The 16,436-nt window shown below is 40.3% G+C and overlaps 2 protein-coding genes and 1 long non-coding RNA gene across 5 annotated transcripts; all 3 read left to right on the forward strand.

Moving 5' to 3' along the window:
• The first annotated feature begins 1,442 nt into the window (after positions 1–1,442).
• LOC117760125 (serine hydrolase-like protein) lies at positions 1,443–7,232 on the forward strand. Of its 2 annotated transcripts, none has more exons than XM_034582913.1 (12): positions 1,443–1,571; positions 2,245–2,388; positions 3,714–3,827; positions 3,942–3,983; positions 4,090–4,109; positions 4,211–4,285; positions 5,220–5,326; positions 5,989–6,068; positions 6,147–6,184; positions 6,302–6,378; positions 6,780–6,867; positions 6,950–7,232. In XM_034582913.1, exons 1-12 carry the CDS (start codon positions 1,538–1,540, stop codon positions 7,079–7,081), a joined length of 951 nt encoding a protein of 316 aa, XP_034438804.1. In that variant the 5' UTR covers positions 1,443–1,537; the 3' UTR covers positions 7,082–7,232. The 2 variants fall into 2 exon arrangements, with proteins under 2 accessions (XP_034438804.1, XP_034438810.1); XM_034582919.1 differs by having other exon boundaries at positions 6,150–6,184.
• Positions 7,233–7,556: 324 nt separating this feature from the next.
• LOC117760136 (serine hydrolase-like protein) lies at positions 7,557–11,670 on the forward strand. Of its 2 annotated transcripts, XM_034582928.1 has the most exons (12): positions 7,557–7,627; positions 7,769–7,912; positions 8,923–9,036; positions 9,174–9,215; positions 9,862–9,881; positions 9,998–10,072; positions 10,225–10,331; positions 10,436–10,515; positions 10,610–10,644; positions 10,746–10,822; positions 11,114–11,201; positions 11,528–11,670. In XM_034582928.1, the coding sequence occupies exons 1-12, from the start codon at positions 7,615–7,617 to the stop codon at positions 11,642–11,644; spliced, it is 912 nt and encodes a 303-aa protein (XP_034438819.1). In that variant the 5' UTR covers positions 7,557–7,614; the 3' UTR covers positions 11,645–11,670. The 2 variants fall into 2 exon arrangements, with proteins under 2 accessions (XP_034438819.1, XP_034438827.1); XM_034582936.1 differs by lacking the exon at positions 10,746–10,822.
• Positions 11,671–14,728: 3,058 nt separating this feature from the next.
• LOC117760160 lies at positions 14,729–16,333 on the forward strand. The gene is made up of 2 exons (XR_004613626.1): positions 14,729–14,970; positions 15,370–16,333. It is a non-coding gene; the product is annotated as an uncharacterized LOC117760160 (long non-coding RNA).
• Positions 16,334–16,436: the final 103 nt, after the last annotated feature.

Here is a 16,436-nt window from a genome sequence, read left to right on the forward strand (position 1 = left end):
TCCTGCCCCACTTCCAAACTAACCTGTGTCCCACAAGCCTTTGAACGTTTCTTTCATCAGTCTTTGTACAAAGCTGAAACACGATAAACAGGTGTAGTAGAACATGTGTATCTACTACAAGCTACACATTTTTCTCACAACTAAGAGCAAAAAATACGCAGCTCCCATGAGCCGTTACAAACAGACGCAAAACCTCATCAAATCCATGTTAAAGCCTGAATCCATCAATGGTTTTCAGCACCTTTTTCTACTCACTGTCGCCAGGAGGCTGAATCTCTATGGTGCACTGTCCTTCAGCAGCCGAGTAGCTGCAGCCGGTAATAAAGTTGATGCCTTTAGATAAACATTTAGAAGAAATCTCCTCTGAGGCGACTCCATGCACAAACAAGAAGAAAATGAGATCAACTGAGTAAATCATCAGATCAGAGAAACGGGCCCAATCAGAAGGATTCATTTTCTCATTTACTGGTGGATTAGAGACAAGACAAGCCTCCATCTTAGTGTAACTGTTTTAATTGAGCGAGCTCCATGAATGTGACTGATTGTGGTTTTGTAATTAAATGAATCATGTGATTTAAAAGTGTTTCGTAACAATGAAGCATTGGAATCAGTTTGATTTAGAGTTGGAACGATTAGTTGAATGTCAGAGGATAAATAAGTCTAAAGACATTTTCAGCTGTTTAACTGGTCAAATCTTTGTATCATTAATCTTTATTATGTCAAGCAAAACTGTCGGCCAATAGCCAGGATATTAGAAACACTGAAGTGATGAGTCATAGTCCTCCGAACACACCCTGCCGTCTCTATTAGCTGAATCTGACTAAATCTTCCAAAATGTCAAGCTTGTATTTATTCAACTGTTCTGCAACAGCCTCTTTCAATTTTATCTTTAAAAATAAAGGTCAAGGTGTTGCTCTACATAAAGAAGTCTGGATGGGGTAATAATGAATCCTTCAGTTTTAAATTTTTCAAATGAACTATATCGAAAATAAAATTATATACGATTGAACCTGGAAAAAATACTGATAATATGAGCTCACTTTCTTCAGTGGCAGCTACACTGAAAACATTTTATATTGAATTTAGAAAATTGTATTATATCAAGTGGTTGCACAGAATAGACAGACAATAAATATATTTTTAATTTAGTGTACATGCTTTTTTAAGTTGACTGAACTAAATTAATTTATAAATATATGAAGGGTTCAGTAACACATTCAAATCAGTTAAATGAGCCTGATTGAAACATACAAGGGGTCGTATTAATGCGACCTGAGGCTTTCGAGGAAAAACCTCCACAATATGTTTGTTAAAAAAAACAAAGGAAAACCAAACTTTAAGCAGCCCACATTAAAGAACAGAGGGAAGTGAAATATACACCAACATTATGTCCATTTAGCCAAAAATAGCTTTTCAACTGTGTCCTTCACAGCAGAGGAGGCTGCCTGTGAGACCCAGCGGAGGGAAAGTAGTTCCCCTGGAGGCTGCAGGCTCCACATCCCGGAAGTGCGCAGGAAGTTTGTAAATTAGTGCAAAGATGCAAGCGTCAGGACCTCAGCTGGACAGAGAACGTGAGAAAGTTTGAATAGTGATAATAATGATAATAATCCGCGCTGTGTGAAAGTGTTTCCTTCAGTCTGATTTAGTGTCGAAGCTGATTGATATTGTAAACAGGCTCCACGCGCTGTAGTAAAGTTCATTGTCTCTGAGCTGCAGAGTTTGATTTACAAATCTAAAGGTCCATTGTCAAAAAGCTGCAGTTTACTCACTCTAACTTTTTATTTAGACTTCAACTAAGAATCATTAGACTGAAATAAGTTAATAAATAATAAGTGCTGTGAAGTTTAGCCTTTTGTTTTCTGTAAATCATCAAGTAATCTGTTGTGTTTCTATGTCATTTATATCTTGTGACTGTGTCATAATATGATGTCACAGTGAACTTGTGTTTGAGCTGCACACTGACACCTGTGTTGTTGTGCTGTGTTGATGTGTTGTTGTGCTGTGTGGTTTTGTTTTGTGTTGTTGTGCTGTGTTGTTTTGTGGTGTTGTTGTGTTGTCCTGTGTTGTGGTTGTGTTGTTTGGTTGTTTTGTGGTGTTGTGATGCGTTGTGTGTTGTTGTGCTGTGTTGTTCTGTTGTTATGTGGTGTTGTTTTGTTGTGTGGTGTTTTGTGGTGGTGTGGTGTGGTGTGCTGTTTTGTTGTGTTGTGTTGTGTTGTGTTGTGTTGTGTTGTGTTGTGTGTCCAGTGTCAGAGCTCTCAGTTCCAGTCCCATGGGGAGAGATCAGGGGTAAAGTCTGGGGTCCTGATCAGGGCTGTCCTGTGCTGTGCCTGCACGGCTGGGCTGACAACTGTGGTTCATTCAACACCCTCATCCCCCTGCTGCCCAAAGGTAAATCATGACACACCAGAAATTAATTGCAATAATTATCAACAAATTTAGCATTAGTGAATATTATTACAATTCGTAACCGTAATTCATTTATATTGACAGCCAGTGTACCTCACTACACTGGCTGAAGACTTCATCAAGTTTTTACTGGAATGATGGGGAAACTGTGAAAGAACTGTACTGGACAACACGTTCAGTGGTTGCGAGAAATCAATGAGTTAGATCAGTTGTGCTGCGGGCTACACATTGGACTGCAAGGTGACTGCATTTACATACAAACATGCTGTGTTTGAGTCTTATCCTGTTTTTTAAAGGGGGTTGTATTGACATGGAACTTTTACTTTGATAAGTCTGGCTTATTTAAGTGAGGGATCCATCCCATGACTGTCTTAAATTGATTCCTTCTCAGTCACCATGGTAACTCGTGCTTTAGAGCTAGCCTGCTGTAAAGCACGAGTACCAGGATCAAGGTCAAGTTACGTTTAGCCGTGTCTCAAAGAATGTCAGACGGGCGGAAACGTTTTCAAAGTTGTTTGAAGACAGTTCCGTCCAGAGTTTTTATCTCGCTCTTAATGTCTGTAGTCAGAATAATAAGAAATAATTTTTATTAAGTTTATTATCTTAAGTATTAAGTTTGTATGCATGAAAAAATAAAGTTGCTGTCACAGTCTGTTAGCACGTCAAAGTATTGTTGAACTGTTTATCAGTCATTTTTTTTCAAGCCAGTGAAAAGGTCAAGCCAATTCAAGCTTTGGAATACCCTCCAGGTTAAGGTGTTTACTCGCAACAGAATATCCAGGTGTCTGTTGGAGGGCTCCAGGCACAGGCAGCATATTCAGGTTTCTCAAAACAGGATAGGACTAAAAACTGGCATGTAGGGCAAGACAAAATCGGAAAAACCTGATAACAACCAGAACACTAGTTTGTTATTTAATCAGTAGACTATAGTGGTTCTATGTGAAGTCCGTCCCTTTAAAATGATCAGATTTGTCTCAGCTCAGCAACAAGAGCTGCTCTTCATTTATTATCACGTCCGACTTTTATAATCCACACAAATATAGCAATTTTATGATCTATGGTTGCTGTGCGCACGTATATTGTTTACGTTGCTAAATATCATTGTACTAAACAATTTCTATAAATCCATTATTTAACATTATGTTTGGTATAAAACATGTTACTCTTATATATTTGACCCTTTTTTACCCATAATCAATAATAAATGACCCAAAGTCTTTCCCAGTAATTTTTACCAAAGAAAATATGGACCCATGAAATACATTATAACTGGGATCACTTGACTGAGGCCCTGTCCGTCCTCTCAGAGTGCAGATACGTGGCGGTGGACCTGGCAGGTCACGGCCGCTCGTCGCACCGTCCTCCTGGAGTCTTCTACTCTCTACTCGAGTACGTGGCGGATGTTCTCAGAGTCGCTGGGGGTGAGTGCGATGAATCCTGCTCCATGATGTGTGAAATTAAATTATTCATTTGTTGCTAATCTCCCCATTGATGTCTTAATAATGGATTACCCTATCTTATCTTAACTCCTGCAGCTCTGAAGATGAGGAAATTCTCCATCATAGGCCACAGTATGGGTGAGTGCACCACCAGGACACAACTGATCCCAATCTGTGTGTTGTATACTTTGCTGTGTTGAAAAAGTGAAAGTGTAAATAACATGAAGCCTCTTTGCATTTACAGGTGCTGACATTGCAGGGATGGTGAGTGGCTGTTTGTCCCCAGGCTGATGTGTAAACACACACTGTTCTGCTGTGTTTCCTCATGAGGTATCATCCTGTTGTACGTGATTGTGTTTCCACAGTTCGCTGCACTGTATCCTGAGATGGTGGACGCTCTCGTGTTCTTGGACTCTTATGGATTCTTACCAACGGATCCGGTACATTTATTTACACCTCAGTCTCAGAAACTCTGTGATTTATTGCCAAACGGTAGCCAGGATATTAGAAACACTGAAGTCATGAGTCAAAGTCCTCCAAACACACCCTGACGTCTCTATTAGATAGAGTCTGACTAAATAAAATCCGTAAAAAAAAAAATCTTATTTTTTTTATTCAACTGTTCCACAACATCCTGCTCTAAATGAAGGGTTGAGTTGCTTAAAGTAATACAATCTGGGCCAATAATAAATCCTTTAATTGTTAAATTCTTCAAATTTAATATATTGAATATAGAATAATATATGATCGAAATTAAAGTCCCTCCGATTTGCTAATTCTCCCAAATCCGTAGAAAAAATACACCTTACCTCAGTTGCTCCAGTAACAGCCACAGTGCTGATTAAATGTTACTATAGTTAGTATTTTATTTATTCAGTTGTAGCACAGGATCCTCTGTAAATTGTTCTTTTCAAAGTGAAGGTCTAAGTGTTGCTTCAAGGAAGGAAAACTGTTTTTTTATTTATATTGTTGGCTCTAAGTTTTTAAAACAAATATATTGACAATAAAATAATCTATAATATAAGTAAATAAATGAATGTAAAGTTTCTCCAATTTGCTCAAGCTCCATAATCCTTAGAATGAATGCAGGTGACAGGACCTCAGTGATATGTAGTATGTACTAATATGTTAGTTAGTATAGTCTGTATTGAAAATTGGAAGCTGTGCTGCTTATACTGCAAAAGCGTCAGTTTCATACGACCTGAGGAAGTTGTGTTTGTTGAATAAAAAATCAAGTGGGGAAAACGATCCCTGCAGTGATATTGCATCATGCCTCAGTTATATTCTCTCTTTACTCTGAAACATTTATATTTTATTGAGAGCTCTAGTTTTGTACCTAATCACCTCATCTTTCTTTTCTATCTCTTCCTGCAGAAAGAAATGTACAAGGTGTTGAGGCAGGGGACAGATGAGATTATTCAGTTTGAAAAAAAGACAGAAGTAAAGAAGAGAGATTACACTCACGAGGAGGCGGCTAAGAGGTATCATACTATCCCAGCAGTTGGTTATCACCCCCGTAATCGGCCCTGTTTGTTTGTTTGTTTGTTTGTTTGTTTGTTTGTTTGTTTGTTTGTTTCTAAGCAAGATTGTGTGAAAACTTGGAGGAAGGGTGTGGTATTAGTCAGGAGAGAACCCATTAAATGTTGGTGTGGATCTGAATCAGGGGTGGATCCATTTCTTTTCACTTCTAACATTGTGAGGATTGGCTTTTTTAAAAAATATTCCATCATTTCTTTAAGAGTAATTCATGAGCAAATCTGACATGTTCTGGAGACTATATTTTATGAGTGTGTACACTTTGGTGTAGATGCAAATAAAACTCCTGACCGATTTCATTTAAATGTGGTTTCACTGTTGGGACTTGGCAGACATATGACTTGGTCTAAGTATTGGAACAGTGCTATGTCAAATAGACTTTACCTACTTGCTAATTTACATAAATAACAGCTCCAGGCCAAAACCCTGAAAAAGGGTAAAGTTTCTGAATGCCATTTTGTCATTGTTTTCAAGGACGTTTAGGTGACCAGTGCTGAACAGATGCATCCAGAGATATGTGCTCTACTGAGTGTCATTCTAGTTTTAAAACGAATATTAGACTTGTTGTAGCTTGGCCTGTATACTCAAAATACTTTATTTCCTTCAGGCTCTTGGATGCAAACCCCACTCTGTCTGAACAGTCTGCACACATCCTGTTAGAGCGCGGTCTGGTGCAGGTTGAAGGAGGTACGTCTTTATCTCTTCTCCTCCCCCTCGGTGAGGAATAATCTCACTGTGCCGGCAGCTGACTGTGTTTCTCTTCAGCAGGTTTTGTGTTCTCCAGAGACCTGCGGGTTAATTTTGTAAGTGACTTTTAACCTCCTGAACCCTGCGCCACATTCAGCACTTTCCTCTCTTATTCAACACACCGGGGGTTTTATCATTCAGCCCCATAAATGAAAACATGTCTTTGTTTTCAGAAAAACATACACCGCTTCACTTTGGAGCAGAGTCTGGAGATGCAGTCGAGGATTCAAGCCTCAGTTTTAGTTCTTCTGTAAGATATACACTCACTGTATCATATCTATAACGCTGTTTTCAGACATGAACTCCTGAAAGTGTTTGCAAAAATTGGGTCCGGCCATTTTCAGAACTTTCACATATGAAGAAAATGAATGCACGAGAGTGTCGGGGTCAGACGTGTTCACAACAACAGGAAAATGTCCATTCCATTCAGATGAGGGGTGTTATCTGGGCAGATCTTCCAGGAGGCAGCGCATGATGTATACATTCTGCGGCGGGAAATCAACAGCAGAGTCAGGTGTGGTCGTTGTCTGTCCAAGTTGACATCTTCGTTGGCATTGACACGCCCAAGTTCAGGAGTTCAGTGCATGTCTGAAACCAGCGTATCAATAACTTAATGTCACCTTCATCCTAGTTTCTTCTTCTTTTTTCCAGAGCACAAGGCGGCGTTGAAAGAAGATTTTCCGAACCAGCCCAAAAGAAATTCACCCCAGCTCTTCTTCAAAACTTTCGGGACAGAAATGTGGGTGTGGCGTCTAAATATGTGCTTGAGCTGGTTTGATATATATGTCCAGCTAATATCCCTGCGTTTCTCTTTCCCTCAGCACAAGGTGGTGACGGTACCTGGCGATCATCACGTCCACCTGAATGACCCTGAGGTCATCGCTCCGTTTGTGACCGACATCCTGCAAACCAAAGTGTTGTCATTGTCAACCAAGCCGGACCACAAGTTATAAAATACAGTCTCCAACACGCTGTCACAGTTCCATTATGTTCTCCACTTGTCTGTAAGATCAACCTGTGCTACTGTATTAAAGCCACCGTGAATTGTTCCTCAATGTGATATACTTAAAAAAATGTGTTAAATTAAAAATAAATTTTGTATGGGCAAAATTCCCTTGTCCGCCTGATGTGTTGTCCATGTCTGCCTGACAGTCCTCACTGAGGGAATAAAAGAACCTATAAGCTCCTTGAAAGGTAAGACCCGCCCCTGCAGTGTGTTGTGATTGGCTGCAATTGCATTCTGAACATCCAATGACATCGCTGGTTACTGTTGGTCACCTGGAGGTTTTAAAGAGCTGATGTTTCCACACACTCCACTTGTTGTGTGAACACTTCAGGGATTATTGTTGCAACTTCATCAAATTTACTGTCGCCACTAAACGGTTTGCGTTCGCTGTTTATTTCAACTCTGCGGGGGATTTCTTTGGGGTTTTGTTTTCACTCATGAAGTAGAAGGATCACCGGATAAAGTGAGATATCAGCTACAATGGAACAAGAAGGTAGGATTTTTTACTATCCAAAAACTTTCTGGAGACATGGATATTTTCAATTGCTGTGAAATCCAGTTAGTTTATACGATCATGAAGTATCTGTAAGGACTTTGTGTTTGAGCTGCACGCTGACAGCTGTTGTGTGTCCAGTGTCAGAGCTCTCTGTTCCTGTGGCATGGGGAGAAATCAGATGTAAAGTCTGGGGTCCTGATCACGGTCGTCCTGTGCTGTGCCTTCACGGCTGGGCCGACAACTGTGGTACATTCAACTCCCTCATTCCCCTGCTGCCCAAAGGTAAATCACGACACACAAGAGTAGATTAATTAAATGTTCAGTAATCAAGGTTTTGGCGTATGACAGCGATTATAGCTGTGTTTGAGACCCTTAACAACCCCGACCAAGTTGTCCCAGTACGACACCACATATGTGATAATTAATAGTGTGTTCAGGGGCAAATTGATAGTGTAACAAAGATGAGCTGCTCACCTCTAGAAAATATTAAATTAAATATTGAAAGGCGGTGAAACCACTCCAAAGACATCTTGGAAACTTAGACTGCAAACAAAGACGGACCTCACCTCTCCACTCAGGCCGTGGAGCGGAGCCGTGGTATCGAGGTCCCGCCGATACACATGCTTGACCAATCACCAGTCACTCTCAGCTGTCAATCATGGTATTTAACCCTGTTTTTATAACTAATTAAAACCAAAACCTACCAGAAAAGGAGCATGTGGAAGAACAGAGAGATAAAAATGACTTAAACAGACAGAAATCATCTTTGAGATAAATGTTAATAATGTCTACTTTTTTAGTTTGATCCATGCGCGATCTGCTTACGTGGAGGAGGCGGGGCTTATGATCAATATTGTAGCCAGCCACCAGGGGGCAATCAAGATGATTTGGCTTTACTTTTAGGAGCCATCATGTCTTTCATCTTTATAAACATTTTATGTTTGGAAAAGAAAATATAAGTGTTGAATCTTAGGGAAAACTACATCAGAGTATTAGGGCCACATTGAAAAAAAATGTTTGTGAGATTTCAAGAATATCGCATATATCTTAAACAATATTTTATGTCATAATATTACAGGAAGACAGTAGTAATTGAGAAAAAAGTTATAATATTACAAGGATAAAGTCATAACTTGAAAAGAATAAAAAGGCATAATATTATGAGAATAAATAACCCTCTATATAATGTCAATAGTTCAGACTGAAGCCGGCAGGGGTTCCCATTCCTCCATGTTGTTTCTGAGCTGTCTGCGATGTGTTTGATTCAAAGCTCTTTCTGTGCTACCGCTCAGAGAACAGATATGTGGCGATGGACCTGGCAGGTCATGGTCGGTCATCACACCGACCTGGTGGAGCTTTCTACACGTTTCCTTCGTATATCGCAGATGTACGCAGGGTCGTTGATGGTGAGCAAGTGCATGAAGCTGCAGGGCATCTTTTAGCAATTAGTTTCTTTTGTGGCAGTAAAATCAATGCTGTTATACAGCAGTAAGAACAACTAGATTTAATTAGATGTGATGTTTTTGTGAAATGACTCCCACAGGTCTGCAGTGGACTAAATTCACCATCCTAGGCCACAGTATGGGTGAGTCACACTCTGCAGACGAAATAAAACGCCATTGATACTCACATCACACTTTCACATCACCAAACATCAAACCCTGTAAAAAGACCTGATTAGATCTGATCAGTGTGGAAGTGATTAGTCAGACAATCCTGGAGCTTATATGTTCAATATATCACCAACTATTCTGACACTTGTTTCAGTCTTCCTCAAACACTTCTACAATATACCGTCACTTTTTTATTGTTTATGTGCTGGAAGTTGGGTTCAGAACTTTTTATGAATAGTCTGTGGTGCAGAGTTAAGTTAGAAAACTTTGTGTTCATCCTACCTGGTTTATCTGCAATGAAGATTATATTGTTAATGTTTTTCATAGAAGAACTTTCTTTATTTTCCCATGTGTGGCTTAATATTTGTTTTTGAATGATTTACATAACTGGTGCTTTTTTTCCCATGCGTTGCATATCGGCTATTTACGAGGTCTGTGAAGCACAAAGAATTACAGCAAGTTTGACCCAGCGACTGCTGCTGTGTTTTATCCAAGGACGTAGAAGAACAATACAAAATGAACAATACAAATGCCAAGTGTCAAGCAGAGTAGATGAACCATTCATGAGTTATGTGTTCCACATGCAGACAAATTAATTGTCTGTTCACTCTCTTACAGGTGGTAATATTGGTACAATGGTAACTAAGATGCATCATATACAACTTATCACTGTTTTAACACAACATACAAAGAGTATTTCTGCTGTATTTTCTTGAGCAGTTTCACAGCATGGTCCATATTGTGTTTTCCACAGTTCACCGTCATGTATCCTGAGATGGTGGAGGCTCTCATACTGCTGGACATATTGGGATTTCTGCCGACAGTTACGGTACTAAGTGTTTTTTTTAAATAATCAATATAGATGGTCTAATGATAATAACTTTATAAGCAACATTATTCCATTATTCCCTGGTCATGGTTCTACCTCTGTCAGTAGTTTTTGACTTCACAGCCTCATCTTCTCTGTTTCTTTTCCTGCAGAAAAAAATATCTGAGAAAATGAGGAACGGAATATATGAGATGATTCAGTTTGAAAATAAGACGGAAGAGAAGAAAAAAGTTTACACTTACAAGGAGGCGGTAAAAAGGTAACATACTACCCCAGTTGTTGGTTATTTCAAAAAGAATATTAGACTTCTTGTAGCTTGGTCTGTAAACTCAGCTATGGCCCAAAATACTTTATTTCCTCCAGGCTCCTGGCTGCAAACCCGACTCTGTCTGAACAGTCTGCGCACATCCTGCTAGAGCGAAGTCTGGTGCAGGTTGAAGGAGGTACGTCTTTATCTCGTCTCCTCCTCTCAGCGAGGAATAATCTCACTTTGCGTCCTCTCACCTGCCGACACCTGATTGTGTTTGTCTTCCGCAGGATTTGTGTTCTCCAGAGACCTGCGAGTTAAATTTGTAAGTGACTTTTAACCCTCCACCACATACACCTATTTTCTTTAAAAGGCATTCAGCACTTAGCTTGTACAGTACATGTGTGTTTCACTGTGTGATTTCAGAACCACATACTTCGGCTCACTTTCGAAACGTGCCTGGAGATACAGCCGAGAATACGAGCCTCTGTCCTGATTATTCTGTAAGTGATTAGCCATTATACTGAACTGGATGCATTGTCATGTTAAATAATTTAATGTTAATAAATAGAAAAAGTTAATTTAAAAGGATATTTCACAGACAAATGAAAATTCACTCATTATCCACTCAACACTAAGCCGAAGGGTGGGTGAAGAGTTTGAGTCCACGAAACACTTCTGGAGTGTTTCTCTCGTGGTGGTTGATTGTTCGACCACCACGATATCCGGTTGGTTAGCCATCAAATAGGCCATAAAATTCATTGTAACAATTTTCGAAATCTCTGTTTTTCTAGAGGAGACAAAGGCTTTACCAAAACGGTGTCGGATGCAGACAAGCAGACATTTATCTCTGCACTTCTTCAAGGTTGGCACGATGGAAATGTGAGTGAATCTTGGAATGGGGTCGAAATAGAGGCTGGGAATGAGTTAAATGGTTTAAGTTTGATAAAGTGATAAATGTACAAAGGTTATGCATCAAGACAACGATTACCCTGAAGGGACCAAACTGCGTTCATTACGTCTGCATGTGTGAGAGACCCTGCAAAAGATTATATTCTTTAGTTTTTTATTTATAGTTTGCACAACATCATAGAGAAACTTTAGTCAATCAATCAATCAAGTTGTATCGGTATAGCACGAAAATATAATATAAAACTAATATTTTTGCACGTTTTCTTACTCATGTTCATTTCTCTTTGTTTCACCAGCACACGGTGGTGACAGTGTCAGGAAGTCATTACGTCCATCTGAATCATCCTGAACTCGTCGCTCCAGTAGTTTGTGACTTCCTGCGGACCAAAGTGTTTTCACAGCCGCCGGCATAGGAGACAGACACACACACACACACACACACACACACACACACACACACACACACACACACACACACACACACACACACACACACACACACACACATTTTCACTGTGACATTTCCACTGTGACATTTCACACTCTGAGTGTCGGTGCACTCTCCTCATATTGACTCATCGCGCTCATTATCATAATATTGTGCGATTGATTCCCCTCCAGATGTGTTACTGTTTGAACACAACCACAAAGTCTTGCAGTGACTTGGAATGATTATGTTTTCGTGTGTAAACCTCCAGTGAACACACAGTTTTAACAAAGTGAAATAGCCGCTCATTAACATTTACATCAGTGTGACAAGACATTACACATTCATTACACAAACAGGCACAGAGTGGATATGTTTTTATTGTATCGCCTAACTGTCTTTAGTTTTCATCATTTTACACCATTTTGTTTACATTTAAAATTTACTGGCTTTGAGTCTTCTCTACTTATGTTTTGTCATCTCGATAAATGTTGGTGGACCATGACAACACCAGGGGGCAGCACTGAGAACAAGTCCAGTAATATTGTCTCTTTGTTTGTTGATTGGTTGGTTTGGCATGATTATGCATGATCTTTTTGGACACTGGATTTTTTTTTATGGTCTCTCTATGCTCTTGTGTTTGAGGTCCTTCATTTTGTAACCTTATCCCTTGTGCTTTACTTCCTGTTTTTGTCCTGTTTCCCACCTTTGTGATTGTCTACACCTGTGCTAATGTGTCTCACCTATGTTCAACTATCCTCATACTAGCCTTTTTGTGTATATAATCTCTGTGTTTCCCTTTGTTCGGATCAAATCCTCTGCTAAATTCAACTTCACCTGTCTTAGCGTCTGTGCCTATGTTTGGGTCCTTGAACGTGACAGATTATTAGCGAGATTACAATTTAACAGATTTCCACAAAACTTGGTAGAAGGATGTGGAATGGATCAGGAAAGAACCCATTGGGTTCTGGTGCAGATCTGGATCAGGGGTGGATCCACATTCCTTAACACTGCGAGATGTTTCACCTTTTTACCACAGGAATAATTAATTGATGTCTTTATGAAATAAAAAACTGGTATATTTGAGGACCTAATATCTAATCATGGGTGTCATTTGGCTTTGTTTGAATGAATTTAAGGGCACTGATGGCTTGGTGAATGTATATATATATATAAAATATATAAAAGAAAAATTGAAGGCTAACAGTAGGAAACAGTAAAAGCTATTTGAGGATCACACAGCATTAGAGCCCAAATGCAAAAATAAAAATTGTGTCTTCAAGAGAGATTTAAAAGAGGATAAGCATTTATTGGCTATCAGGATGTGTACCAGAATCCTTACTCCGTACTATATGAATAAAAATAAAAACATCTTATTGAAATTATAATTTTTTTAACAAGAATACATTTAAAAGAAAAGGGAAAGGGTAACACTTTATAATAACGTTTAGTCATAGGTCATTTATAAGCCTTTAGTTAATGATGAACTAATCATTTACAAAACATTAATATACATTTGTAGATGATTATTAAGTGCTATGTTCACGTACTTGCATGTCATTAACAAACTTTTAGTAAATCATGAAATGGTCATGAACCAATCGTTAGTAAATGATTAATAAGTAATGGTTTGATTTATTGTGAATCACTTGTAAGTCATGCAAAGATTTGGACGAGATTTAAAAGAGGATGAGCAGTTTGCCAGATGGATTTCCTCAGAGTGGGAGTCCTGACAGAAAAGACCCGGTCACCTTTGGTCCACAACTGGGACCAGGGCCTTCACTGAGAACCTCAGGTTACGACCGGGTACACCTGGTACAAGTTTTCAAAAAAAGTACTGGAATCAGAACCTAAAATTAGAGTGATACGCTCTTATTTTATGTACCTCATGAACCAGGATGTCATGTTTCATCTGTTTGGAGATGTCACAGCTCTGTATGTGACTCTTGTTGAGGAATTTTTATGCCACTATATATTATGTATATATTGTATATTACACATTATATCTGTACAGGAGAATAGTGCCTGTCTAATTCCACAGATACTCCCTTCTCTCTCCAAGCAGTACCAAAGGTCAGGTTATAGATACAGGTCCAACCTACAGTGCATTGTAGTGTCTACGCTTAGAGACTTTAATATCTAACTCAGATGCTCCAGACAGAGAGACACCAACTTCAACTCTTTTCACCAGTGGCAAGACGTAAGGACACAATGGGATTTAGGAATGCATACTTTAGGCTTAACTATCCAATAGGATGCAAACACCTACATGCAAAATATAGAGTGACAGACATTCTAGCCTTTCATGGATGTGCTGTTAGAATGGGTGACGCAAGTAGAGGGAGATATACTGGGAATGCTGTGGGAGACATCTTGAGACTCGGGGTGACATTTGCTCATGTTACTCTGTGACCAGTTGTATATTGTTCCACCTTCTGGTCTCCTTGCTGCATCAAGTCTACATTGAAATCTTCTGCATAAGACATCAGCTGCTGCCTGAGTTCTCCTTTCACCAGCTTCCAGAAAACTTCCAGAACTAAGCTGATCTGTTTAACTGCTTTTCACAAATCCGCTGCCTGTGCAGAAGAGCTAAAAATGGCATTTAAAAGAATATGACAACTTGTCATTATGTAGGCCATCATCACCATCATCACCATCCTCACCATCATCATCATCATCATCATCTTTGGATGCACTCCTTTGTCCTGGAAGCAGCAAGACAAAAAAAATACAACTCATGGGAGTGACTCCATGAAAGCTGCAGCTGCTGTCAGTCAGAGCTGATATTAGAGGAGCTGTCTCACATGAAAATATCCCCTCTCTCCCTCTTTCAATGTCACATAAACTGTGTGATGGCCTCTGTGTTAAATGGAGTGGAATTGATTTTACGCAGCAGGCAGCAAGGCGGTGAGCATCCGGAGACATCTGAAGGGGCTTGCTTCTCCCCCTTCTCCTCTCTCCTCTCCTGCAACCCTCTCACCCACCCCCCCAAAAAAAATGATTGTAGTTATATAAGTTTTCCCTCCCACTCCCTCCATCCTCTTCAGCCACCCGCGTTGTCATGGCAACCCCACCCCTCCCTTTCGGACGTCACAGCCAGGAGCTGGAGGATGAAGCCGCAGCGTGCAGCCTCCCCTGTCTCCCGTGCCTCTCAGAGAACACCTGTGATTTGCTTTTCTTCCGCGGTCTCACACGCAACAGTGGGAGCTGCAGCGCTGGGAGTGATCTGATGATTGTCTCGACTCGCAGCTGCCGTGCATCACTCCCACCCTCAAACGCACAGAGACTGCACTGAATCAGCAGCGTCTACAGGTAACACGCTTCTCTCTACTGTCGTGCGCTATTTCGAATGCAGGGATGCAACAACTGTGTTTGTTGTGCAAGTTAAAAATCATATATTTCAGAGTGTTAAGAAATCCTGTTCGTTCCTGTGCCCCGTCCTGTATTTGTGATTGTAAGGAGGGAGCAGGAGGGATTTCTGAGCAGCGAGTGCCAATAATGGGACACTGAGATGCTGCAGTTTGTCATGCATGACACTGAACCCAGCAGAAAGGGAGTGTTTGCAATAAGTACAACTCTGCTCATCTAAAATCTCTCCTCTCCATCTCCTCTTCCATCATGTCTCTCCTCCCCTGTCTCCTCATCCATCCATTTTTTCTTCTGTCCTCTCCTCCTTCACCGTTCCCTCCTGTCTCTCTTTGCCCCTGACAGCAGTGATGTCCTGGCTGTTCCTCGACTGGTTCGTCCCCCTCTACCTGCTGGTGTCAGTTCTGGTGCTGGCAGGCTTCGGAGCGTGCCTGTACTTCCTAGAGCCCGGACTGCAGGATGCCCACAAGTGGAGCAGCAAAACAGTCCGGCATCACCCGCTGGTGGCCAGCGTGAACTGCAGAGATGATGATAGCAATGCCCTCATATGATCAAGAGGGCGAGGCGGCAGGGGCCATCTGGACAGGGGTGCTGCCGGGACACGGGAGGGATGGAGGCCAACACCTTAAAAGATGGAGAAAGAAAACGGGAGCGACAAAGGATGGAGGAAAAGATTATTTGATATTTCAAACCCTGTCTGATCATTCCAACTTTTCTCTCATGTCTGTAGATTTTTACTGTAGGCATCAGGGGAAGCTGAAGCAGTGGGGGATTTAAAGATTTTTTTTTAAATGCACATAGAGGAGACGACCACATGCTGAAAGAGATTGTGAGATTATTGGAGGACATGTTGCCCTTTAGAAATGTTTGTAAATCTCATGCCATCTTATACTCGTGCCAACTTTTACATACATTTTGTATTTCGACAATCACTTTGCGTATTTCATGGAGTTTACTTATATTGTGCAATTAACCGTTGAAGTGAAGGACATAAGTGCAATGAGGGTTTTTTAAATCCTCTCTGTTGTGATGGCAGCTGCTGAGACGCATGTGGATTGTAACAGTGCCACCGTGCCAAAATGGTGTAGTAGTGACTTTAATAGAACAATATGTGCGGAATAAACACAAGTGATCTATTCAAGGTGCCAAGATTATCTTAGATGGACCAAGATGACAGAAAAAAAGTATTTGGTAATGCTCCAAGTGTATATATTTTGATTTCCATTGTTTTTACTTGACAGCATGGTGAGGAAACTGTCATAGCATATGCTTCTTTTGTCCATACAAAAATAAAACAGTTCAATCCTCATTTCTTTGTGTTTAATGTGTCTGTGTAATTATGAAGTTATTATAATACCTGAGATTTGTGGAGTGCATGTGCGCCATGGGTAGAGTGTAACTACATCTATAAT

Source organism: Hippoglossus hippoglossus, chromosome 1 (assembly GCF_009819705.1).
Source record: "Hippoglossus hippoglossus isolate fHipHip1 chromosome 1, fHipHip1.pri, whole genome shotgun sequence".
Taxonomy (NCBI): Eukaryota; Metazoa; Chordata; class Actinopteri; order Pleuronectiformes; family Pleuronectidae; genus Hippoglossus; species Hippoglossus hippoglossus.